The sequence below is a fragment of the Anastrepha obliqua genome, chromosome 5, assembly GCF_027943255.1.
Source record: "Anastrepha obliqua isolate idAnaObli1 chromosome 5, idAnaObli1_1.0, whole genome shotgun sequence".
In the NCBI taxonomy this organism is placed as follows: Eukaryota; Metazoa; Arthropoda; class Insecta; order Diptera; family Tephritidae; genus Anastrepha; species Anastrepha obliqua.
The window spans coordinates 97,194,513-97,220,477 of record NC_072896.1 but is presented as its reverse complement, the minus strand read 5'-3'; the positions used below and the strand labels follow the sequence as shown (position 1 = coordinate 97,220,477).

Genomic DNA, 25,965 nt, shown 5'->3' with positions numbered 1-25,965 from the left:
TGATTAAATTTAAGCAAATATTCGATTATTAGTGACGAATGAGAGTGTTGGCGCGGCCTGGGGGCTGTGGGAAGGGAGTTCCATCATAAAAACATGCCTATAACCTTCATTGGGTGAAAATATGAATGTATAAAAATTTTTACGTCATTTGGTGTTGTCGCGGACAACGTACAGACATTCACCTTTATAGTATAGATATACAAAAATATACAACAAATTCTGGAAAAAATGTGCAACAAATTATGAGCAGTCTAAACTCCATTGGACCATAATGCTGTTTTTTCAAATTTTTGTGGACAAATCTTTACAGAATTAGTATTATGGGTATTAAAATCCTGTACATAATTTTACTTTGGTCCATAATTCTACATGAATTGAAAGTACTGCAAAAAAATGATCACAAAGTACCGGGAACAGAGTCAAATTTCAGGCGAATTTATTTTATCTCCTTCAAAATATGGCCTGCCTGAAGCAACACACATGTGCCAACGTTTAACCCAGTCCTCCATGCACCCCTGGTAGGCCTTCGTTGCATTCTCTTTGATCTCCTCTATCGACTGAAATCTCCTTCCATGAAGTGGTAACTTCAACTTGGGAAACAAAAAGAAGTCACACGGGGCCATATCAGGTAAATACGATGCTTGCACGATGATATTTACTTGGTGTTTGGTCAAATAATCCATCACAATTTGGGCTCGGTGCGATGGCGCGTTATCATCATGCAAAATTCAAAAATTGTTTGCCCACATTTCCGGCCACTTGTGACGTACAGCATCCCTCAAACTCTTCAAAATGGATAAATAATATTCTTTATTGATTGTCTGGCCCGTTGCAAGGTACTCATGGTGCACTGCGCCTTGACAATCGAGGAAAACAGTGAGTTAAACATTCCCGGTACTTTTTGATTAAAGGGTATATTTTCGATAAAAAAATTTAAATTTGTCGAAAACTAATTAAAGTAAAAATAATTGGAAAACAAACTATTCTTATAGCAGACATGATTTTGAGAATATATTGGGAATAATCCTCTGATTCGCCTGAGTCGCTCTCTTCACTACCTTCGATATTTTAAGTTTTTTACAATAAAATAACGAAAAACGTTATTTGAATTTTTAAGCTTTTTATTAATTAATACTGACGCTGAAGTTGACGCTCCCGAAAAATTGGACCTGGACGGTGTTGTCCATTTTGGCTCTTGAAACACAAAAACCAAAAAAAATTATTAATCAGTATTTTAATTCAAACTTAAAATAAATATATATTTTTTCAATATTTTTAAATATAAATACATAGTTAACTAATTTTTTTGGCCGTACAACAAATTTAAGAGGTGGCTTAAACATTCACAAACAAAAGTATGTAGGTAGGTAGGTCAAATGGTTAAAGTGCCGGTCTGGTACTGCTCAAGTAGTACTGAAGCGTCGTTTTAATACCATTATGATACCTCCAACAGGCAGTAATCTACAGCCAGCCAGAGTTGTTGATGTAATGGAGAAGATTGATTGGATTTAGGTTGGCGCACTGCCCCAGGCTGTCGAAGAAAGGAGCGCCCAGTAACCTTAGTCGTCTGGCTGCCAAACCCGGACATTTACAGAGAAAATGTTCAACAGTCTCCTTCTCTGAAAGGTCCCCACAGCTTCTGCAATGGTAAACCTAGCTTTTCCGCGTGTATGCCGATCGTCCAGTGACCGGTAAACACAGCTAAGAGTTTGGAAATTGAATGGTGAGGAGTCCAAAAGACTTTCTGAGTCCTTCGTATAACGTATTGGGGCCAAATGGTTTGTGAAATAGCACATAAAGAAATGGAGCTCTATCTTTTCTGCGCTTTCCTGAGAAGTAATTTGTGCTGTTCCCCTTTAACAACTGTCAGGGGGATGCCGATGACCGGGTAGGAGGTCTCTGAGGCCAATTCAGTCCACTTTCTGGCAACCTCATCAGCAATTTCATGTCCCTCTATGTTCCTATGACCTGGAACCCAGATCAGAGATATGTTACCTGCACGCCCAAGTGATTTGATCTCGTCCTTACAGAAGTTTACTAATTTCGTTCCGCACCATGGCGCCGTCAGAGCCTTAATCGCGTCTTGACTATCGGAGAAAATATTAATATCTCCCTCGCTCCCGCATTCCCTAAGCATTTTTAATGCCTGCAGGATCGCAAAGACTTCTGCTTGAAAAACACTAGCAGTATTCAGCAATTTAAAGGAGATAGATAAATTGGCTGATTTAGAGAAAACCCCTGCTCCGACTCCCGATTGTGAAGACAGAGGTGCAAGCTTCGGTACAGATTTTCCCCTAGATCCAATCCTGCCTATTTGGAAAGATTGCGCTAGTACGACCCTGAAACACTGGTTTGCAGATATAGAGATCTGTTCGAAGTTCAGAGAAATACGGTGTTAACTGCCCGAAAATACTACCATGTCCCTTGATAGATTGCCTCCAGAGGCCAATCTCCTTTAACCTGATTGCACTTTGAGCTGCGAAGGAAATGACGGAAAAGTCGATGGAGAGTAAGTGCAGAACGACATTCAGGGCAGCACTGAGGCAAGTTTTACATAGTCCGGTGATGGCAATGCATGCAGTCCTTTTCATTGTCCCTAGTTTAGTGATATTATAGCCCTTCCAAAGAGCTTCCCACCAAACCAGGCATCCATACGTTAAAATTGGCAAAACCACTGCTTTGTACATCCACAGCACGACCTGTGGCTTGAGTCCCCAATTTTTACCGAACACAGATTTGCAGGAGTAGAAGGCTATACCGGCCTTCCTAACCCGATTTTCAGTGTGTAGCTTCCAATGGGGTTTGAAGTCAAGTATCACTCCAAGTCGAAGTCGAAAGGGTGGAGGTTTATCTTTTCTGGTAAATAACACCAGCTCCGTTTTGTCAGAGTTGTCTCGGAGGCCGCAAGTGACAGCCCAGTGGCTGAGTACAGCCACAGTGACCTTTCCAAAATCTCAGCCATGACTGAGGGAAATGGTCCCGATACCATCAGGGACAAGTCATCGGCGTATGCTACTACCTCAACCCCACCCTTATTTAGCATTATCAATAGCAACTAGGCAAAGTAGGGACGAAACCCTGCGGCATCCTCCTGTGAACGAATGTAGTGACTTTAGCTCCTCTTGCGACCGCATTAACTTCCCTACAGCCAAGCAGGCCCGAGATCTAGAGACAGATAGGCCTTTAAACAAAAGTTTTCATAGGAGAATTTCATGAGGATTATTTTTTAACCTAACTTTCGACCCGTTTTTAGCTCAGAACTTACTTTTAAATAGCCCAGATTGGGTTTAGAATGTTCAAGAATCATCAATTTAAATTTTTCTTTTTCACGGGTTAATTTTACATATGTTTAGTCTAAAATGGCTTATTAATATGATATGTAATTGAAAGAATATATTTTTCAGGAGTGCTCAGTAAGGAATTTTTTTGTCCTGATTTTGCATCTTTCAGCTTCAAACTGAAACAAAAAACCAATAACCATAAAATTCCAAACATTTTTTCATGCCCTTTATTATTTAAATATAATAAAAATGCTCAAAAACCGTAGCTCTTTTTTCAATATATAATATAATCCGTAAAAAATTATTTAGTCTAATCGTCGTTGCATCGGTCAGAAACGTGTCAGGCTCGTTATTTTTATTCTTTCCGCTGACAATGTCTCTCATTTTCTCCGTGCAAAAAAATGCCGTTTTTTACATGTATTTTTGTGTATCTTGCTGACATTTCTTTTAATTTTCTAGTACTTGTGTTTCTGCGCTTGTCTTGACTTGTATGCTTACTTTGTGTTTTATTAGAATTAAATGTCTTAATTTAACTTTTTAAGTCTCTCATTAATGTTATGTTTCAGTAAAAAGGTCTCGCATTATCAACCGAACAGTAAACTCCTGTTTAACTGCTTTAACTCCACGTAATCGAAATCACTAATCATTCAAACATTTGAATACGCTCCGCTTTTTAAATATCGACACAGTAGTTTTATTAATTAGATAAAAAAAAACATTTCAACTACACCTTTATTGGGCAGTGATACATTAAATTCAACTTATTGATATCACTTTTGCTCATACCACGCCGCTGCCCTATTACAGAGCCCTCCTCCTTCAGTGGTATAATAGTCTTTTCGCCATTCACCGAAAATGCATACTCGCTATAATGCAATACACTACCATAATCGTATTCCTCATCGTAATCATCGATATAGTCCTCATCATATTTCTCGAAATTAAATTCCATGCCCTCCTGAATATTATCAAATTCAATGCGTACGTAGTCGTCACGATTTGCGGCGCTTTGCATGTGGAAGAAGCCGAGTGTATGCAAGAATTCGTGTACGATTGTGCCGAGACGGAAGCAGCCAGTATCCAGAGGATAGATTTGAAGATTGTAATATTGAATGCCATTCAGCCAGCCAATACTCGAATAGCAGCCGCCATCACTGCCAGTTATATTGACGTAATATTGCTGGTCTTCGCTGGCCTCTTGGAAGCGAATGCAAGAGAGGTCCTCTATGATTTGAATGCCGCGTAGAATGTGATTCCGATGTGCTTCGTCTATATGTGCGCGCAATTGAATAATTGAAATATTTGAATTAATTTAAAAATTTAGTAGAATGAAAACGAAAAAATGTTTCTTTACCAAAGAAGCCGTTGTTGATTTTATAGTAGACAGTATTATTTGGCCAGCGTAGAGTTTCATTGCGGTAGCCATTGCGCTGCGATGGGCTCAACACGATATCGCCTTGAAAGTAGCCAGCTATCAGTTCGGGATCGTCAAGCATTGACTGGCTTAATGGCGCAGCCAAGCAATCTGTAGTTATGCCAAGCAATACAAAGGCGAGGAAGGCTTTCATTGTTTCTTTTGTTTGTATTCGAATATTCACACGCGCACACGCCCAGTGTTTTCTACAGCAACTGAATAACTGTTTATTAATATAATACAGCGCTCGGTAGCCCGGATTAATGAGTTCATAAATATTATTGCGCTAGGTTTATCAATCACGTGGATTTGGTGGTGTATAATTGCACGAACATAATCGAAATAGTTTATTACGTTTAGCCAAAGTGGTGTCGTGTGTATTGAGTTAGTATCTATGTACATACATATGTAGGTATACATTAGGATCAACAAAAGAAAAGAAAGAAAGAAAAAAAGCTGACAAGAGAGCAAAAGAGGCGAATAAGGAACCTCTACACACATTTGACTATATCACTTGCAATGACATAAAGATACTAGCGAAAGAACTTGCCGCAGATAACGCAGCAACTAAATGGAACATTTATCAGCATCCTTATAAAAACTTTAACCCCTTTGGGGGAAAAAATATCTACCCTCCATCTGCATTATGCCACCAAGCAAAAATCTTTACTCGACTGAGAATCGGTCACACACTCATGACACATGCTCACCTACTCAGCGGTTCACCGAAGCCTACATGCCCTTTTTGTGGCTCCAACGAATTTACTACACTTCATCTGATAGATACTTGTCCTCCCCCCTACAAAATATCAGAACATCCTTTTTCTCAAGCATCAAACCATCGGAACTCCTCAAACAGACAGCGGTATGCAATTTAAATAAGATTTGTGATTATGTAATATCTAGATGTAAGTTAAGGCTATAAGACCCGCTGTCATTTTTATTATACTAATAGCCGAAGGCCATAGTAGCCAGTGCTTTAGCTCTTTAAGTGGAATAGTTATTTATAATTGTTACTCTTTTAATAAATAAATAAAAAACAAAAATAAAAATTAATAAATGTTTCTCTCTATATTTTTTCTATGGCAAAAAATGAGAAACCCATTTTTTTATTTTTTTTATTTAATATTTACTCGTAGCCAACTCTTTGAAAATTAAAACGGGTTTGACTGAACACAAAATTTTGTGCATATTTAGTTATTCAGTCTACAAGTTCTCCTTACGAACCAACTTAATTTTACACAGTTAGTAAACTTAATTTAAGTCTTTATAAAATAGTATTAAAGTGTATTTTCTACCTTCCGTCCACACATCTACCGATTAGTTTATGACACGTTTCGATAAGTACGGAGTAACAAAATGCAAAGAACTGTACAATTCATCGCAATCAGGTCTATGATTTATTATGTTGTAAACAAAGTAGTAAGCAGTCCATTTGTGGAACAACATTAGCTTGGCCAATCACCTAACAGAAGTGTGCGTGCCAGTTATTTATTTATATTAAGCGCCCATGCTGCTAGTTCGAAGCCCCACCACGAACGATGGTGCATTTTTCGTCATAAAGGTTTTTAGAAGGCAGTAATCAGATAAACCAATTTTTTGCTATTTGGAAACTAAAACCTTGCAAATAATTCCTGAAACAAATATGTACGCATAACGTTTTCACTAACGATTTTTATTTGTCCTTTTTTTAGTGAGTGGAAAAATTCATCCCACCCAAAAGGTGGAATTAACTCGTGAACGCTTTGGTTATTGGTCGTTAAGAAGATTTGTTCTCATCGGATGCCGCATAATTTGACACTTGCCCAAAAAAGCACCAATACTGGTGTGGATTGGCATAAAGAAATTCAGCTGTGATGGTTCAAAGCACATCTGTGACATCGTAACAACTGACGAGTTTGGATCCATGCATATGAGCATATAGGAATATGAGGAAACAAAACAGCATTCGACAGTATGGGTGTTACAAGACGAGCCAACAAAAGTTGTTCGGGGAAGAAGCAACTCAAAGTAAATGGCCGAATAGCTGCCTGCTTTTTTTTTAAATCTGGTTATGTTGTAACTGTATCATTAGAGAAACTTAAAATAGTCAATCCAAGTAAACCAATTGTTGGCCAAAAGTTTTTGAGGAATTCAGGAAAACCAACCACTCAAGACGAATCAGCAATACAATGCGAGCCTCACGATTTAATGGACCATCCACTTAGCAGCCCTGACTTAGCACCTAATGATTTCTTTTTGTTCCCTCATATCAATATATGTATAAATAAATGTGGATTGAGGCTGCGGTTTAGAATACGCCATTTCTATTATTTTGGTATTTCAGGCACTCATTGGCCATCAAATCCATAAACAAATTGGCCCTATTTCAATTATAAATAGTTGGCGGTTACTCCCTTCTATGGGTTTTTGGCAGAATTCTTCTTCTTGGTGTTTTCCACGTATGTTTAACATAGTTTTACTCCGCCTACGTACGGTAGATGATTTTCTATGAGGAGTTTTTGCATGGCAGAAATACCAACAGGGCCTATTGCTATTCGAAAATTCTGTCCGTTTCGAAACTGTGCACTTCCGAATAATAGCCAAGAATCAATTCATTCGGTTACGATGGCCCCCCGTTTTGTGTTCGTAAAAAATTACTCTATCCATGTAACTGGGATTATATACTACAAGGTGAAGTCCAAAATAAACAAGACTGAGCTAAAATAGAAACGGCAGGAGCTTTGTTCTGATAACTTCGAGTTTATTTATTCAAAATAGGCCCCCTTCGCCTCGATACACTGTTTTGCGTGATCTAAAAGCATTTCAAAAAAGTGCTTCAGGTCATTGACCGGAATTTCCTTCAGGATGTCGGTACAAGCCTTTTGGATGACCTCATTTACGTCCTCACAACCATCTTTGAAATGTGTAAACCACTCATGAACTTTGGCACGAGATAGACAATCATCGCCATAAACTTGTTTAATCAATTCCAATGTTTCGGTAAACGTTGTACCGATTTTAAAACAAAATTTGATATTAGGTCTTTGCTCGAGACTCATTTTTGTACCGATGACACAAATATACTGACACTTTAGACGCAATAACTTCGCTTCCACTGAACTCAATGTCAGCAAGCTTTCACTGGAAGTCAACTACGGATGTAACTTTCAACGCACTAACTCATTAAAAAGATGGCAGTCTTTTTTGTTTGGGACTTCACCTTGTAAAATAAAGTTCCAAATATGTATGCACGTTAATAACTGCGCCCAAAATCCTCCGATTTCATGGGGATTTTTTGTACCTAGAAGCGATGGAAGGTTTCTTTTCAGCATAAATATGATAGCTTAAAATTGCAAAAGAGGCGTGTCTATTAGGGCGGGTCGATTTAAAAATCGCTCATTGCTCTGTAAAAATCATATTCTAGGGATCAAAATAAGAAACTTTGCCGAAGGAACCATACCTCTAAAATGAATTCTGATGTCCCCCAATTTGGGTCGAACGAAAAATCCCACTTTGAGCCATTTAGAGTGCTCCAATCGAGTCCAAATGTATGACCGACCCCCACTAACTTTGGACGGCCGATCCACCCATGCCAGTGGCACACCCCCTGGAACTCCCCTGGGGGGTTCCCCATACAATCATTTCAAAATATTATATCACCATTTTTGGCCTTTACATGAGAAAAGAAACTAAAAAGTTCGACCCAAATTGAGGGACATAAGAATTCGTTTTAGAGGTATGGTTCCTTCGGCAAAGTTTCTTATTTAGATCCCTAGAATATGATTTTCACAGAGCAATGGGCGATTATTTTGCCTCCCCACAAAAGACACTAAAAGTTCGACCCAAATTGGGGGACATCAGAATTCGTTTTAGAGGTGTGGTTCCTTCGGCAAAGTTTCTTATTTTGATCCCTAGAATATGATTTTCACAGAGCAATGGGCGATTTTTTTGCCTCCCCACAAATCGAGCCGGCCTAGTGTCTATAGTTCGAAATTTGTTGAAAAATAGTGCAGTGAAATTTCAAACTGTAACGGAGAAAGAAATGCTTAGCCGATTTTAGTACTTTTTATTTGCCATAAAACTTTGAAGTGATTACTATTACTGCGTAATAATAAAATTCATTAATTATTTGACTATTAAAATTGTGGGGACAAAGTTTCAATGTTAAAAAAAAAATGCTGTGTATGCGCGCCGGGTGCCAAACTCCACTAAGCGGCGTAAGCTAGAACAAGTAGACAAAGCTATGATGAAAGATTTATGTTTTGTGATTTCTATATCTGCTGATTTATTATTGAGTGGCCCACTATTATTTCATATATGCTTTGAGCTAAAGATAGACAAGTGCCTGTTGAGTATTTGCGTGTTAGTTTCAGTGCTTAATTTTTCTTTAGATTACACATCAATAAATAGTTTTCCCTATGTTCGTGCCAAGAATTCTCTACTCAAAAAAATTATACATACTTATACATATTGCCCCTTCGTTATATGTTATATATGTATGCGAGATTTCTAGATAGTTTTTTGAGCGTCATTTATGGCTCCCGTATCGGTATGGCTACCGCTAATCGTATCAGTCAATGCTAGCAGTTCGTAAAGCCATAAATTCTCGGTTTATTACAGTTTAGTATAATTTTAGTGCAATACAGTTGAAATTGATAAGTTGGTGATGCCTGCGGAACCGATATGTGTTTGCGCGTGTCATATCGATTCGAAAGCTGTGGGTTCCGTACCAACTTCTTGCTCACAAAACAACTAAGTAGATTTTATTTTTATTAGCGTTCGTCTCTCAGCTAACAATGCATGGCAGACTGTTTGGCTTGCAAAAAAAAAAAACACGAAAAAAAAAATTTTTAAATTTTTATAAAGCTGTTGTGTTCACACAAACAGTAGCGCAACATTAAATAGTTGTGCCTATTTATTTACTTTTTTTTTTAATTTTTATAAAAATATAGTTCATATAAATATATAAGTTCCTATCATTCCGTTGCGCAGCAAAGGGCCGTAACAAGTTTTCTCCAAGCTGTATTGTCATTTGCATGAGTTTTAGCTCATGAGTTCCAACTTAGCTGGAAATTCTCCATTTCGATTTTCAGCTGTCTTTTCCAGGTATGAGCTGGTCTTCCTGTACGTCTGCTGCCTTTCGAGTTCCATGTAATGGCTCGTCTACCAATTTCGTCGGATGGGTTGCGTAGCGTTTGGCCAATCCAATTCCACTTACAGTTTACAATTTCTGTATTCATCTGTTGCTGTTGTGTCAACACTGGTTTGCCATTTGTTATTGTCTTGGGTCAGAAGATTGTGCTGATTTGGCGAAGACACTTATTGAAAAACAATTGTACGTTCTGGGTGTCTTTTGGTGCTGCGTTCAACGTTTCACATCCGTACAATAATGTTAATTTTACTTTCGATTCGAAGATTTTTAGTTTTGTAAGGCAGGAAATTACGCGTGAGTTCCACATTGCGCTTTTGCAAGCGGGTTAATGACATTTGCTGCATAGCCGCCACATTCGTTAAGGATGGAGCCTAAGTAACAGAAACGAATTACATTTTCCTATGACTTATTGTAGATGAAAAAATGGCTCCTTACATTCGGTGTTAACTTGAAGGGCTTAAGTTTTGTCAACGTTTATCTGCAGTCATATTTCGTTTCGTCGGTGCATTGCAAAGTTTGTGCATATTGGATCATTTATTTTAAAGTTCGGATTTAGTTGTTTTTCAAATATGTTTATAAAAGTATTGTTCATTATTCTTCAAAAACTATGCAATTCGAAGGTTGAAACTTTTAAGATAATTTAAAAAAATATTATACAATATTTCAAATTTTCATACAAATTTCAAACTTTTTACTCAGAATTTTCGGGAAAATTCTGGGTATGCAGTTTTGTAGCCTATTCAATTTTGGTGTAATACTGTGCCAATTTAAAGTAACAGAAAATTGGCGTTGATTTTTTAAAATTTTTTTTTGATGGTCTTGTAAAGAATGCTCGAAATTTTTTTATATGTAGAAAATGCACAAGCAATAAAAAAATTCTCCAAAATTAATGCAATTCTCGAGCTCCTTAAGATTTATAGTTTATTATACTAGAATTGAATAAACTATATTATAAAACTGCATACTCAACATTTTTCCAGCAATTCTGTTTAAAAAGTTGAGAATTACGGCAAACTTTTGAACTTCTTTAAAATTTCTACAAAGTTTGAAAATTTTATTTAAATGGCTTTTGTTGTAGTATAAACTATGTTTTTGTAAGAAAATAAAAAAAAAAACAATAAAAAAAATAAATAATTAAAAACTAATTTCCAATATGTGGCGCTGCTTTTATTAAAACACAGACGCGTTTACACTTATTATTGTACCGAAAAACTCTCTTGTGCTCGTGAAAATTATTACAGTAACTCGGCCTGAAACTGGCACCATTTTAAGCACTACTCTAACTTCTTATTATTAAGTTTATAATTATATGTAAACTATTATCACGAAATTGAGAAACAAATTTGGCTAAATAGCATTCATGAGCGGGCATTTAGTTGATGTCGAGAACTCTTGCCAAACGCCTGTTCGGCTTTTGAATAATATTTAGCAAAATGAAGATTTTTTTGGGCTTTGCGCTACTTTCTGCAGTTGGTGTGTGTCTGGCGGCACCGCTAAGCTCAACAATCGATGAAGATCCTGAGCTAACTGCTGGTTATTTTGAGGGCGATATTGTGCTGAGCCCCTCGCAGTATAATGACATGCGTAATGGTTTGCGTAACGAAACTCGACGCTGGCCGAACAATACAGTCTACTACAAATTCCACGAAGGCGCTTTCGGTAAATTTGTGCGACTTATTTTACTTGTCCTTAGCTATTTGTTACTTATTTCCAGCTAATCCATACTCACATTTTTGACTATTTCATTGATTTAGATGAGGCACATCGTAATCACGTGTTGCGTGGCATAGAAATCTTGGAAGCGGTTTCGTGCATTCGCTTTAAGGAAGCCACCGAAGGCCAAGAATATTTCGTCAACATCACTGGCTTGAGTGGCGGTTGTTATTCGAGCGTTGGTTGGACGAATAGCATTCGCTCTGTCAATCTTCAGGTTTATCCTTTGGATACGGGTTGTTTCCGTCTCGGCACAATCGTACATGAATTCCTGCATACACTCGGTTTTTACCACATGCAAAGCGCTTCAAATCGTGATGACTACGTACGCATTGCTACCGAAAACCTTATCTCTGGTACCGAGCACAATTTCAATAAATACGAAGAAGACTTTATCGACGATTTTGATGAGGAGTACGACTATGGCAGCGTGTTGCACTATTCAGCGTATGCATTTTCGGCTAATGGTGAAATGACTATAGTGCCGTTGCAGGAGGATGGAGCCGCTGTGATGGGCCAGCGTCGTGGTTTAAGCAAAAGTGATATCGTCAAATTGAATACAATGTATCGTTGCCCGGTGGTGGTATAAATTAACTATAAATTAACAGATCTTATGTGCGAAGACGGTTGTGGAAGATTCAATAAAAAATTGTGTAAAGGGAAAAGGAAATACTCTTGAGATGTCACTTGATTTATTTTTATTTTAGTCAAATATGAGGTATTATTCGTAAAAATATTAAAATTTTATTTTTGATAAACCCGATAGCAGTAACTTGAGGCTGAGGCAACTAAGAAATTAATTAGAAAAAAGTTCTCAAAGGGCATTGCAGATTGCCCAGTCATCTGCCCAGTATTGGAATATGGTTTACTCACTACTGTCTCTGCGACCAACCCACAGAAACACCAATATACTTTCTCCTTGAGTGTAGCGCTTTAGCGCGGAGAAGGTTGAGGTCAATTGCAGCCAGAAAAAAAACTCATTCAAACCCAGCTTTAATTTAATAAGGGAAATTGAGTAGAGGACACAAAAGACCATGGGCTCGAAGTGTTCTATTTTGTTTCACTGTTCTGAAAGTTGAGAATTAGTTTGAAGCTAAAAGTTCCATCGAGTACCCAACCTCCCGAGAAATCTGAGTAGATCCTGTGTTGCCAATGATCCAAGGTGGTCGCATCTTAACACATCAGTGCCAAAGACCTCAAGCCTGATTCGAGCAAAGGCTGGGCAAATGCACAGAATGTTGTCCGCCGTCTCCTACTTCTCTTCACATGCTGGGCAGAGTACACTTTCTGAGATGCCCACCTTTTCCATGGGCTTTGCCCATAGAAAGTAGACCGTCATCAGCCCAACCAGCTGCCTACAGTCCCCTCTGCTTAGTGGTAGGAGAAAGTGCGACAGTCGGTTGAACAAGACAGGTAACATCAGTTTTGTCCATTTGCCGCCTCTCTCAGCCTGCCTGGATGGCTTGTAGTTTAAATTAACTCATTTGCTAACCGCGGCTTTGATGGCTGCAGAAGGGAGTGGCAGAACGGGCTCCGGGCCAAAGAGGTTGGCCTCAGAGCCCATCCTAGCTAAAGGCCTTGTTATCCCCGATGCCCCGGGACTCATATTAGCATCTGGATATTACGTCTACCGACATAGTTAAGCCTGGATTTACAGTACTTAACTACCCTTGAATTGGTTTGAGAGCTGTCTTAGGCCATGAGCGCAGCTTTGCTGTCGCTGCAGACACATACACATCACTTCTTCAAAAGCATAAGCCTCAAGTTGAAACTCAGATGCGCTCATTCCAAGAGCAAAGTTTGGTTTCGTCCAGCTGGGAGAGATTTAGTTGGGATATGAAAGTGGGCTAAATAGAGAGCACTAAATTTGAGCATGGATTCGTGCGTGATTACGATTCTGTAGGGCTCGTATTCGAAACTCACTGTAGGAATGAAACACTAAACGATAGGAAAGTGTATTTCTAATAGCGGTTGCCCCTCGGCAGGCAATGGCAAAGCTCCGCGTACATTTTTGTTATGAACACCACAAATTAGAAGAGGAGCTCGGCCAAACACGCAACAAAGGGGTGCTAGCATATGGCATAAGAATATAAATTATACTTGCCTTCTAATAAGGAATTTTCATCAAAGCAAAACACACAAAAAAAAGCAAAAAAATATAAGGTTTGTCACAAAAGAATTTCAAGGTGTGTCATACCCTGTATTCACCCACCTATTACTTCTTTCTATTAACAATTCACTGTCTTTAGATTAAGTTGGTCACCTTCCTTGACAATTGAAACAACTACTCGAAACAATTCACACGACAAGGCAGCTGATTTGCGATAAAAGAAAACATTAGTAAGTGCAATTTACGAGTGTTAAATTGTATTATCTTGGACATAAGATACCTTGAGTATTGGTTTCAAAGCGGTATAATTTATTGTAGTTGTAAAATATTATTTCTACTTATCTTTGGCAATAGGTATATAAAAAATAATACATTACGCGTAAAAGAATTCGTTCATAAAATGACATACCCAGATATTTAGCACAACTACAAGCCAATTTTGGATATTTATGGATACATATTTGAATTGGTGACTTTAGCGCTGTGGTACGTCGCCCTCGATATCCGATAAGGCTATAATAAAACTGATCAATTAAGTTGCAGCGAGCGTTCACCACTCAACTCAGTAGATTTCTCTTATTGGGATAGCAGTTGAAGAGTTGAATGGCCGGAGTTATTAGCTAATATTTTGTATTTCGCAAAAAGATGGGAATAGATTAGGTACACAGTCTACAAGGCATTTGCGTAGTTTTTATATGAGTTGTTGAATCGTCAATTTTTTTGTGCGGGAGAATTGAGAAAAAAGGGCGAACTATGCATCGCATTTCTATCTCTATCAGCGTTTATTCGAGCACAAGCAGACAAATTTTTAATAAAAAAGTTTTCATCTTTATCAATATTAGATTAAAGTAAAATATTAAACTATGAAATTATCAAAAGAAGTGTGCCATTCTGAAAGCGACAGACTATATGCCTCTCTCGTGGTATGTACATATATATATATATAATTGGTGCATACACCCTTTTTTGGATGTTTGGTCGAGCTCCTCCTCCAATTTGTAGTGTGCGCCTTGATGTTGTTCCACAAATGGAGGGACCTACAGTTTTAAGCCGACTCCCAACTGCACATACTTTTATGAGGAGTTTTTTCATGGCAGAAATACACTCGGAGGTGTGCCATTGCCTGCCGAGGGGCGACCGCTATTAATAAAACTTTTTTCTTCATTTATGTTCTCTCTCTCAAATCCGAATGGCAGTCACACACCAACCTATTCGGATACGGCGGCCACCTTCGAGGTATAGCGCGAGATATTTTGATTTAGCCACCATTTAGTTTCTACTTTGCATTTCCATTTGTGTCGGAGTAATATTAAATTCGGAAAAGGTCTTCGACACTTAACTATGGGGATTCATTAGGGCGGGTCGATTTAAAAATCACTCATTGGTCTGTGAAAAGCGTATTCTAGGGATCAAAATAAGAAACTTTGCCGAAGAAACCATACCTCTAAAACGAATTCTGATGTCCCCCAATTTGGGTCGAACGAAAAATCCCACTTTGAGCCATTTAGAGTGTTCCAATCGAGTCCAAATGTGTGACGACCCCCACTAACTTTGGACGGCCGATCCACCCATGCCAGTGGCACACCCCCTGGAACTCCCCTGGGGGGTTTCCCATGCAATCATTTCAAAATATCACCATTTTTGAACTTTACATGAGAAACGAAACTAAAAAGTTCGACCCAAATTGGGGGACATTAGAATTCATTTTAGAGGTATGGTTCCTTCGGCAAAGTTTCTTATTTTGATCCCTAGAATATGATTTTTACAGAGCAATGGGCGATTTTTTTGCCTCCCCACAAATCGACCCGCCCTAGGATTCATCAAATATTATGCTAAAACTTGTTACTGAATCTTTAAGAATAGAAAATATTGGGCTCGTTATATAAGGTGGCGCAGTATGAATCTCCCTATTGGAAGATATTATAATTTTTCAAAATGCCGTACGTTAATCGTATTTGACACTTATGAACTAGACAGTTGTAGTAAACATGGAACGCATAAAGGTCAAAATAAAGATTTCCAGCATTCAAAATTATTATTTTTTTATTTATGATAATAAAAAAGTTATTCACAAAAAATGTGGATGATTAATTTTGCGCCTCCTACCCACCTAAATTTGATCACAAACCGACTGGATTCTTTAGGCATTGCTTAATGAGTATATTTTTAATTTGGGAATGACTCAGATCAAATTGTTGTACTTGGAATCGTGCGGTGTCATATCAATAAGTTAGTTCCTTTGGATACCCCAGTTTTTCAACAATCACAAATTATCTGCGTAAAGTATATAAATACTTATGTATTGCTCATATTGTCTAGTATTATATCAGATTAAATGTCTATTATAAACGTCATTTTCGCAATACTTTATCGTAACGATTTAAAATTGATAAATAAATTTAAAAGCGCCAATGCAAATAAGGGGGGCAAGAGGACTGAGGAAGAAGTGGGATATCTAATCAAAACCAACGAATTCGCAAATCCAATTAGCCTGTCCGTTGTCTAATGGCAGTGACAGTTACTTTTGTAGACTTGAAACGAACACAAGTGCCGAAGAGATTGATTCAGTGTAGAAATCGATAAAAAATGAGCGAAAAGCGTCTTTTAAAGATTTTGACTTGGCCGTTATTGGGCTTGTTGCTAAGCGTTGATTTTGCTTTTGGAAAGCCAGTGGTTAAATTGCCAGATCCTGAGGAAGCGGCCGGAATGTTTCAAGGTGATATGATGCTGTCGCCAGAGCAAGAACGAATGCTAGAAAGTGGTATACAAAGCAGAAACGGGTTGATTGATGAGACTAAACGTTGGCCTAATGGTGTGGTGTACTACAAAGTAGTGGGGGATTTCGGTATGTTGAAAACAATTACGGTGAATAATAATAAAAATTAAATACACAACAAAAAAAATGGTAGTAAAAGAATTAATTAAATGACCTTAAATAAAACAAAACAGATTAAATGAAAAACAAATAAAAAACATAAGGCAATGAAATAAATAATTGTATGAAAATGAAAATAAAATAAAATAAAATAAAGTAAACTAAACTAAAATAAAATAAAATAAAATAAAATAAAATAAAATAAAATAAAATAAAATAAAATAAAATAAAATAAAATAAAATAAAATAAAATAAAATAAAATAAAATAAAATAAAATAAAATAAAATAAAATAAAATATACCACCCAATTACTTGCTTGAGCACGACTTACAAGCTTTTGACGAAAATTATCGCTAATCGAATATACGAACCTTGCGCAATTAACTGCATTTTATGTGAAGAAAGGTTGCAGGAAGCGCACAATGGGCTGTAAAGATCAGCTTATTATAGACACTGTAATCACAGGGGTATCTCTGCGAAGAAGGCGAAATTTAAGCGTTTATTGACTACAAAAAAGCTTTTGAATCAATGCCGCATGATTACCTATTAAAAATACTAAGAATATACAAAATCGATGCTGCTACTGTTGCCCTCTTGGCCGCATAATGAGCAAGTGGAATACAAAACTGGTTCTGAATGGAACTGTTTCAAAACAGATTTCAATCAAACGTGGTATATTCCAAGATGATGCCTTAAGATGGTTCTGCATTGGTCTCAATGCACTTAGCAGGCTTCTCACACATAAACAAAATGGCTTTATACTAAAAACGGAAGTAAGAGAGCACACGTTCAACCATCTTTTCTTTGTTGACGACTTGAAACTACACGCAAACAAAAAGCAAAAGCTTTATGAACTGACTGATGGCACTAAAGCTTTTAGCGATGACGTGGGAATGGAATTTGGAACAGATAAGTGCCAAATAACACACGTGATTAGGGGTCAGCTTGATGAATCCGAAGAAAACTACTCAGTAGAACAAAATATTATTGTAGACAACTTGCATAGCAGTGAATCTTATAAATATTTAGGATTTCTGCAACTTAAAGGAATCAACCATATGCTAGTAAAGCAAAGCCTCATGAACAAATTTGAGGCACGTTTGAAAGCTGTATTAAAAACGAGCTTGAACAGTGGAAAAAAATGCAAAGCAATCAATACCTGGGCTATACCTCTTTTGACTTACTCGTTTGGAGTAATAAAATGGTCTCAGACAGATATCCTTCGGATTGAATCGCTGATACTCACCACTTTTACTAAGTTCCAAAGCCATTACCCTCAAAGCGCTGTGGAAAGAATATCGCTTCCTCCTAGAACTTGGATAGCAAAATCCCTTGAAAATTTTATACGGGATGTGTAATCTCCGGCAATAGCCGAGATGGATTAAGCTCAAATAAAATAAAATAAATTAAAATAAAATAAAAGTGAAATAAAATTAATTAAATTAAAAAAATATAAAACAAGTGATGTGAAAATAAAAAGAAATTAATAATCTAAAAAAAAAAAACATAAAAGAATAAAAAATAAATCAACATTAAAAAAAAAATATAAAAAGAGTAAAAAAATAAATCAAAATTAAAAATATAAAGCAATATAATATAAAAAAATTAATAGCAGAAGGAATTATGTCTATTTAATAGCTTCATTGAGAAAGCTGTTTTATGAAAGAGTGTGATAATACCCTTATTAACCAAAACTACTTATAAATGTAATGAGCGCGATTGGCTTGAAGAGTTGAATTCAAGTCCGATAAATTAAAAAAAAACAATAGAAAAAAAAAATTAAACAAAAAATGTAAATAAAATTAGTCTCAACTAAATTGAATTAAAATCAAACTACATATATTATATATTCTCTTTGCATACAGTTATTTGATTTATATTATTATATAAAAATATGCAACATGTATTCGAGATTTCATTTAGCAGGAGATAAATATTACTTTTATTATGAGTATTTATCGAGCTCAATGAAACTGAAGGCCTCTCCTATTCACTGCTTCTCTGCTCGCTATCCCGACTAACTTGACGAAAATTTTGCCGCTATAGAGTACGATTATATCTTATAAAACTGGTATAATTCCCTTTTTTGACACACAAATTTTTAATTAACTTTAGATAGGGCTGGCAAAGCGATTGCAGCGAAAGCAGCGACACGCATGAATGCTATGTCGAAATGGAATAAGTATCATGGCCATTCGGCCATACTGAACAGGAACACTGTTATCTTTTCCGACATAGACTATCATGTAAGTCTTCCATCACCACCCTTGCTATTCTCCTGTTCACTCCCAACTAGGGAAGAATGGAAGACAAATTTTACCGAAATCGATGGCCCTCTGATTATATATATAGATGGTTCAAAACAAGACGGTAAAGTGGGATTTGGAATCTTTTCCAATTCCTCTCAGACCAATCTATCATTTAGATTACTCAACTACTGTAGCGTATTCCAAGCGGAAGTATGCGCTATCTGGTATGCTGCGAAAACTCTCTTAGAAAATAGAATATCACTAGAGGATATCCGCTTTTTCACCGACAGTCAAGCGGCCGTTCGAGCACTCAGCTCCTCTTATACCCACTCAGATGTGGTTCGATCCTGTCTCTTATCTCTTAACGAGATAAGTGTTCAGAATTCTGTCCAAGTTATCTGGATACCGGGTCACAGTGGATTCGAAGGTAACTGCAAAGCTGATGAGCTCGCAAGAGCTGGAGCTGCGCAATCAAATGTTAGTAACTTACCCACAATCCACATTGCGCTCTCAACATGTAAATTGCTCATTGATCGAGAATTTCACAGCATTGCTGATCTTAGGTGGCGAGTGGAAACTACTTGCGTTACGACCAGACAAATCTGGCCATCCTACAATCTGAAACAGACAAAAACCCTTATAAGTCTTTCGAAACACGAACTAAGGCATATAATATCTCTTATCACCGGCCACTGCCTTTTGGGCACTCACGCACGTCGGCTCGGGGTTCCTCAAAACGACCTGTGCAGATATGCGAGGACGAAGATGAGGAAGTATCGAGCAGACATTTGCTGTGCAGTTGTCCCGGTCTAGCTAGAAGTCGGCTCGCTCTTCTAGGCTCTCCAACAATTGACAATCTTTCAGTACTCTCGAACCTGAAAATCGAATCTCTCATCAAATTCTCGAAACGAATTAATATCTTTGACCAAAATCCACAATAAAAATCTCGGTTAGGTGGGGAAATCATGTAACATAATGAGCTCTAGGGCAACACAACGGACCCAACTTGCGGTCTATGTGGCACTCCGATGCGGGGTCACCCTTAAACCAACCAACCAACCAACTTTAGATATTTTTTTATTATTTTGTTATTTATTAATTTTTACTAATTTTTGGCACCTCTTTTCCAGCGCTGTCAAGGTGTTTATATATATAAAAATCTTTATTTATACCATTTTCTTTATCTATTCGAAATTTGCTACCACTTGGCGAAAAGAAGAATCTTCAAGAAGAAAAACAGTAAAAATAAATTGCCTGCATTTATTTATTTGGCATGAGGCGGAATACGTAAACTTTTTTGACAACTTGAGCAAAAGTCTTTGAGTTCCTACTTAATTTAAGTCGTTGAGTAAGTAATTATTATTACTTATCAAATAGTTATTATTTACTCAATGCTTAAGTCTAGCATCTTTCCAGCTGGTTTATGAAGGCCATAGAAATCAAAGAGCGGACATTTTTCATTTCCTCGCTTATTTCAGTTTAGTGAAATTGAAATGTGGCGCACATATACAAAAACAGCAAGTTTTTTTTTAAGTATAATTTTTATTTTCAAGACTTGAATAGTAATAGCAAGCAGTATTCTAATTGGTGGAACCGTTTTTGATTTGTTGCAGTTTGAAAATAATTTTAAAATTTTTATTAATAACTTTTGTCTTATAAGCCAACGTCACCTTTATAAGTTTATGAAATTTATGTCAAAACAAAACCTTCGAGGTGAGATTAGCTTCAAAATATCCTACAAAAAAAAAAATACCAGTCTAACGGTTAGACGCGATAGAAATGAAACCTTCCGTAAAACAAACTGAGAGAGAATGAGACGAAGGCAGCATTAGGAGCGGGATAATTATAGGTTCATTATAATATTGCTATAAAGTTCATATTTTATTCATCCTCAATGTTTTCAATTTCAACAAATGATATGAGTGGCTTATGATAGCTAAAATATGATACAAATGCTTTGGTTTCGATGTTGTCAACATATCTTTGAAATACCGTGTCAATTGTTGTTTTTTTCTGTCGATATTCACGACACTTTTCTGCATTATTTTTCGGCAGTAGACATTTGCAGTAAACATTTAAAAATGAAAATATTTACGAATATAAAAATACGGACGCAATACAGCACACGCGGTTGCTATTATGAGCGTCGTAGCGCGTATATTACACAGACGTACTAACATACACACAAACATTCGTAGGACGCTTGGATTGAATTTTTTATACATATGTATGTATGCTATACTATGGCCTAGCCTATGTACGTACATACATATTTGTGTTCTGAATTTCCAGCAAAACAATGCTTATTAATATACACATATGCATCTACATACAACCGCACACACAGGCCACTCACTTTATTCCTGTAAATGCGTATGTCGTCCAAAGCTAAAATTCTATGCCTAGCGGCTACAAGAACAAAATGCATTAATAGGCGCAGGCGTAGCGGCCATCATCCTAGTTGCCATAACGCTGAACAGTCGCGGCGGCGCCGAACAGTTTCAACTATTGTACTGTGCAACAAAAACTCATCATCAAAAAATTGATTTATAAATTCGAGCTCATAGTTCTAAGAGCAAGTACTTTCATTCATAAAACGAGCCGCCCATATGCTAATTTTCTCGACAATTCGAAAATAGTCAATATTGGAATATTTCGCGTAGAATTATTTGCCAATATTCAATTTTTGTCAAGTCGAGTGCCCGCGGCTCCGTAAATATGTTTGCACCCATATATGTATGTAAATATATGTTTCTAAATGCTCGACAACCGCAGCTGCCTGTTCAAGGTTACTGTACATTAGGCCGGGTCGATTTGTGGGAAGGCAAAAAAATCGCCCATTGCTCTGTGAAAATCATATTCTAGGGATCAGAATAAGAAATTTTGCCGAAGGAACCATACCTCTAAAACGATTTCTGATGTCCCCCAATATGGGTCGAACTTTTTAGTTTCTTTTCTATAACTCACATTCATTCATTTACATATGTTCTGACTAAATAAATTTCTTAAGAGAAAAAATAGATAATATTATAAATAAATAAAAATAAAGAAAAAACATAGCCATTTAGCTGATTTTTTCATGTAAAGGCCAAAAATGGTGATATTTTGAAATTGGGGGGCATCAGAATTCGTTTTAGAGGTATGGTTCCTTCGGCAAAGTTTCTTATTTTGATCCCTAGAATACGATTTTCATAGAGCAATGAGCGATTTTTAAATCGACCCGCCCTACTGTACATGCAATGCTGTGCCTATGAATGTGCGCTGTGCCTATGAATGTGCGCTGTGCCTATGAATGCGCGCTGGATTTCTTGAGAAATTTTACCGTATGTTTTGCTGTGGCGAGGCACATGTGTACATACACACAACATATATACATATATCCGCATATATACATACATACATATATAAATTCACAAATTTAAATTTGCTTATGCCATCCTTCTGTGTGCCTGGTAATGAAGCATTTTCTATACATACATATATATACGTATATCTTTTTTCTTCTTCTTTTTGGTGTCGCTTTTTCGTTTCACTTTTTCTCAAATCACTCCCAACGATTCTAAAGAAGTTTTCACTTCAAAAACACTTTGCACATTGAATCATTCTTTGTATGGAGTTATTAGCGTACATAAATAGCTTGGAACTTCATTTTATTTTCAAATGTAGATATTATTTAAATATATTTATTATATATATTATTATATATTTATTATATATTTAATAATAATAAAAAAAAAATAAACAACAAAATAATATATTCATGCTAAATTCCTTTTCATGGCTTAAAAGAAATATATTCTTTCCCCTCTCCAACACTCCCTTAACTACACACTCTATTTCATTCTAGATGTGAAACATCGCGAAGCCATTTTGGACGCCATTGAAGCTTTGGAAAAACACACCTGCCTAAAATTTCGCGTGGCCAATGAAACTTCGAAACGCTACGTTGCCATTTACTCCGAAACAGGCGGTTGTTACACAGCCGTCGGTTATCAAGCGAAAGTACAGACGATGAATTTGGAAAACTACCCTATCGGCGAGGGCTGCTTTCGGCCGGGGACTATACTGCATGAGTTCATGCATGCGCTTGGGTTTTACCATCAACAAAGCGACAGCGATCGCGATAGTTACATAACGGTACACTACGAGAATATTGTGCCTGGGAAAGAATTTAACTTTGAAAAGTATAAGGGAACGGTTGTGACCGATTTCGATATGGGTTACGATTATGACAGCTGTCTGCATTACCGACCGGGTGCTTTTTCGGTGAATGGTCAAGACACAATCGTACCACTAGATCCGACAGCGCGGATTGGACAACGTGAATATCTGAGTGAAAAGGACAAAGCTAAGATCAATATTATGTACAAGTGCCCCATATTGATATGATATTGTGGCTAAATTTGGTGCAGAGTCATTTAAGAGCCGGATGCTTCCCATTTTCAAATTATGCTACGTAGGAAGTTCCTTTAAGAAAAATTAAAAAAAAAAAATGTTTCGTAATGTATTTTTTAAGCCATATTTGTGATAAATTTATTTAATTTCTTATTTTTAAGTTTATTTGTAGTTATGTATTGAATTTATAAATAAATTGCCAATATGACTGATATCATTTTATATTCTTTTCTTTTGTGCGGATGAGAAGGCTAAAAATGCCTAATGCATCATCCAAAATGCCATCGCAGCAATGATATGCTCGAGACTAAAAAACTCGCCTTCGTTTGGAAACATCTCCTACCCTGGAACCGCTGATGATTTCCAATTTTTTACGCTCTCGTCGGAAGTCAAGTATCTTGGTGTAACACGTGACTCAAAGCTCTATTGGAAGCTGCACATCGAAAATCGAGTTAAGAAGGCCAGTATGGCTTTTGTTTCCTGTAAATCTATGTTCGGCAAAAAATGGGGTCTCTAGCTCCGTGTCGTACTCTGGATGTACAACTTAGTGGTTCTGCCAATTTTGACATATGGCTAGGCTACCTAGTTTGGTGGGCTGCCTAGTTTGGTGGGCGGCTACTTCGACTGCATGTATTGGCATCACTGGCGCGTGTAGAACATGCCCCACTGCCGCTCTTAACGTCATTCTGTACTTACTTTGCGTTGATCTTCAATTCCCGCGCAGTGCGCTAATACATTGAAGGAAGTAGGTCTCTAGAGGCAGTCTGCTTTAGGACATGGTAGCATTTTGAGGCAGATTTCCTTTCCTTTTTGTACTTTGTATAGAGCTCTCCATTCTCAAACTGGATTTTAAGCGTTGTGCTAGAGAATGCTTTTCAAGCAGGCTGGATTGGAAGGAGGGAAACGTCTGCACGGTCATAGGCACCTCTGTTTTTACTGACAAAATGCTTAATGATCGCTGTTGGAAGGAAAACGTAAATATCTTGACCGATAGTTAAGCTCCGATCAAGACTCTGTCGTAGCTATGTTGCAGCCTTCTTCAGGTCAACTGTTGTAAAGAGGAGATCAAACATCTCGAATGAGTAGGAAACATTTGTTTTGTTTGGGCTCCAGGGCATAAAAACCTAGAGGATAATGAAAGTGCCGAAGAGCTTGTCAGGAAAAGGTCGAAAGAACCGGTTTCAGTTGTTTCCATTTCAGACATCGGTGTTCCCTTTGACCTTTGCTAAAAGGAAACTGAACAATTTCTTACTTAAAAAAGTGCAAGACAGCTGGAGTTATGTCTTATCGTGTGCTATCCCAACAGCACTTTGGGAATCCGACATAGAAAGAGATTGCCGAACAATTTCTTTGAAAATGGCCTGGAGGCATTGAAGTTTCTTAGTGTGCCTTTCGGGAATAGCCTGATGCAGCCCTTTAGCCTAGATCCGGCTGCACTATCCAGCATTTGACGCTCTTATTCCCAACGCATGCATTGGAAAAAGGTATGTTATCTTCAGCTGCATAAGAGTGTTCGCATTCCTCTATTTTGAACAGGTATTTCTGGAAAAAGCCGTGGCCCGAATGCATTTGGGTTTTATTCAGATTGACTTCAGTGGTTCCTGCTGTACCATGTAGTGAGGTCTTTCATTAGCCTAGCCATCCATCTGTCGTGTAATTCGTTTGAGTGATTATTAGATAATAATTTATTTTAATTATTGACTTATCTGAAAGATTTTTAGGGAGAGTGTTCAAAACTTCCTTTTGCCACAACTGTAACAGCTTTAAAAAATTGTCTGCTTTAGTAGAAAATTTAACAGTAGGTTATCATCAATATATGCACTGGTTTCTCTACTATTTTCTGAAAAATGTTTGTTTAGGTTAGCTTTTGCAACTTTGGAGAGTTAGTCACATCACGTAGTAATTCGCTGCTTTAATCTAAATAACAATGGCGAATTTTTTTAATCTTTCAGACTGCTTTAAGGGGTCGAAGCGGCGGGCCAAAGTTTGAGAAATCAATAAATGCTTCCTAAAAATTATTGTATATTATTTATATATTTAATGATTTCAAAATTGATACATATTTGCGCGCTTTAAATGAATCCAACACCAGTAATGAACGTTTTTTAGGAAATCGTCAATAACTACAAATAAGAAAATTTTGTAACTTTTTTTACTGGCGGCTCTAAAGAAAAAAAAAAACTGCCTTTGCAGTTACCTCATCGAACGGCAATACCATCAGAGGTGGTACGCCTTCTCCACACACATCTGTATTTACTGCCGAGGCTTTTGCTATCCACAAAGCTCTAGAATATGTCAATCATCAAAAGGGCAAATTCGTTATATGTTCCGGTAGTTTTTTCTGCTTAAACGCAGTTCAAAACATACGCAACAGCTCAACAATAATAGTTAAGATCCATGACCTTTTCATTAAATATAGGAAAACAAATTGCTTTGCTCTGGGTACCTGGCCATGTTGGTATTCTTGGTAATAAACAAGCTGATACTGCAGCGAAATACTTTGGATTAGAACGTACTTTTCAATTTGGGACAAACGATAATGCCATGAAGAAAATATTACGACAACACTCCTAACAACACTAAAAGGGACTGACAGAATGGAGAAATTACCTGCATCGATACTCCAGCCAATATGGTCGGATGAAAGCATGCCTGCCGATTGGAATTTAAGTGTGCTCTGCCCAATCCATAAAAAAGGTGATCCTGCAATCTGTGACAGTTACCGCGGGATTAGTCTTCTAAATATCGCCTATAAGGTTCTAGCGAGCGTATTGTGTGAAAGGCTGAAGCGCA

The 25,965-nt window shown here is 37.2% G+C and overlaps 3 protein-coding genes across 3 annotated transcripts; 2 read left to right on the top strand and 1 right to left on the bottom strand.

Moving 5' to 3' along the window:
- Positions 1-4,005: 4,005 nt before the first annotated feature.
- Positions 4,006-4,877, bottom strand: LOC129248461 (seminal metalloprotease 1-like). Its single transcript, XM_054888013.1, has 2 exons — positions 4,636-4,877; positions 4,006-4,550 (listed from the first exon to the last, which is right to left on the bottom strand). Exons 1-2 carry the CDS (start codon positions 4,847-4,849, stop codon positions 4,006-4,008), a joined length of 759 nt encoding a protein of 252 aa, XP_054743988.1. The 5' UTR covers positions 4,850-4,877.
- A 6,341-nt stretch (positions 4,878-11,218) lies between these two features.
- Positions 11,219-12,198, top strand: LOC129248433 (seminal metalloprotease 1-like). The gene is made up of 2 exons (XM_054887976.1): positions 11,219-11,488; positions 11,584-12,198. Exons 1-2 carry the CDS (start codon positions 11,263-11,265, stop codon positions 12,129-12,131), a joined length of 774 nt encoding a protein of 257 aa, XP_054743951.1. The 5' UTR covers positions 11,219-11,262; the 3' UTR covers positions 12,132-12,198.
- A 3,998-nt stretch (positions 12,199-16,196) lies between these two features.
- Positions 16,197-23,233, top strand: LOC129248606 (seminal metalloprotease 1-like). The gene is made up of 2 exons (XM_054888227.1): positions 16,197-16,497; positions 22,625-23,233. The coding sequence occupies exons 1-2, from the start codon at positions 16,239-16,241 to the stop codon at positions 23,164-23,166; spliced, it is 801 nt and encodes a 266-aa protein (XP_054744202.1). The 5' UTR covers positions 16,197-16,238; the 3' UTR covers positions 23,167-23,233.
- Positions 23,234-25,965: the final 2,732 nt, after the last annotated feature.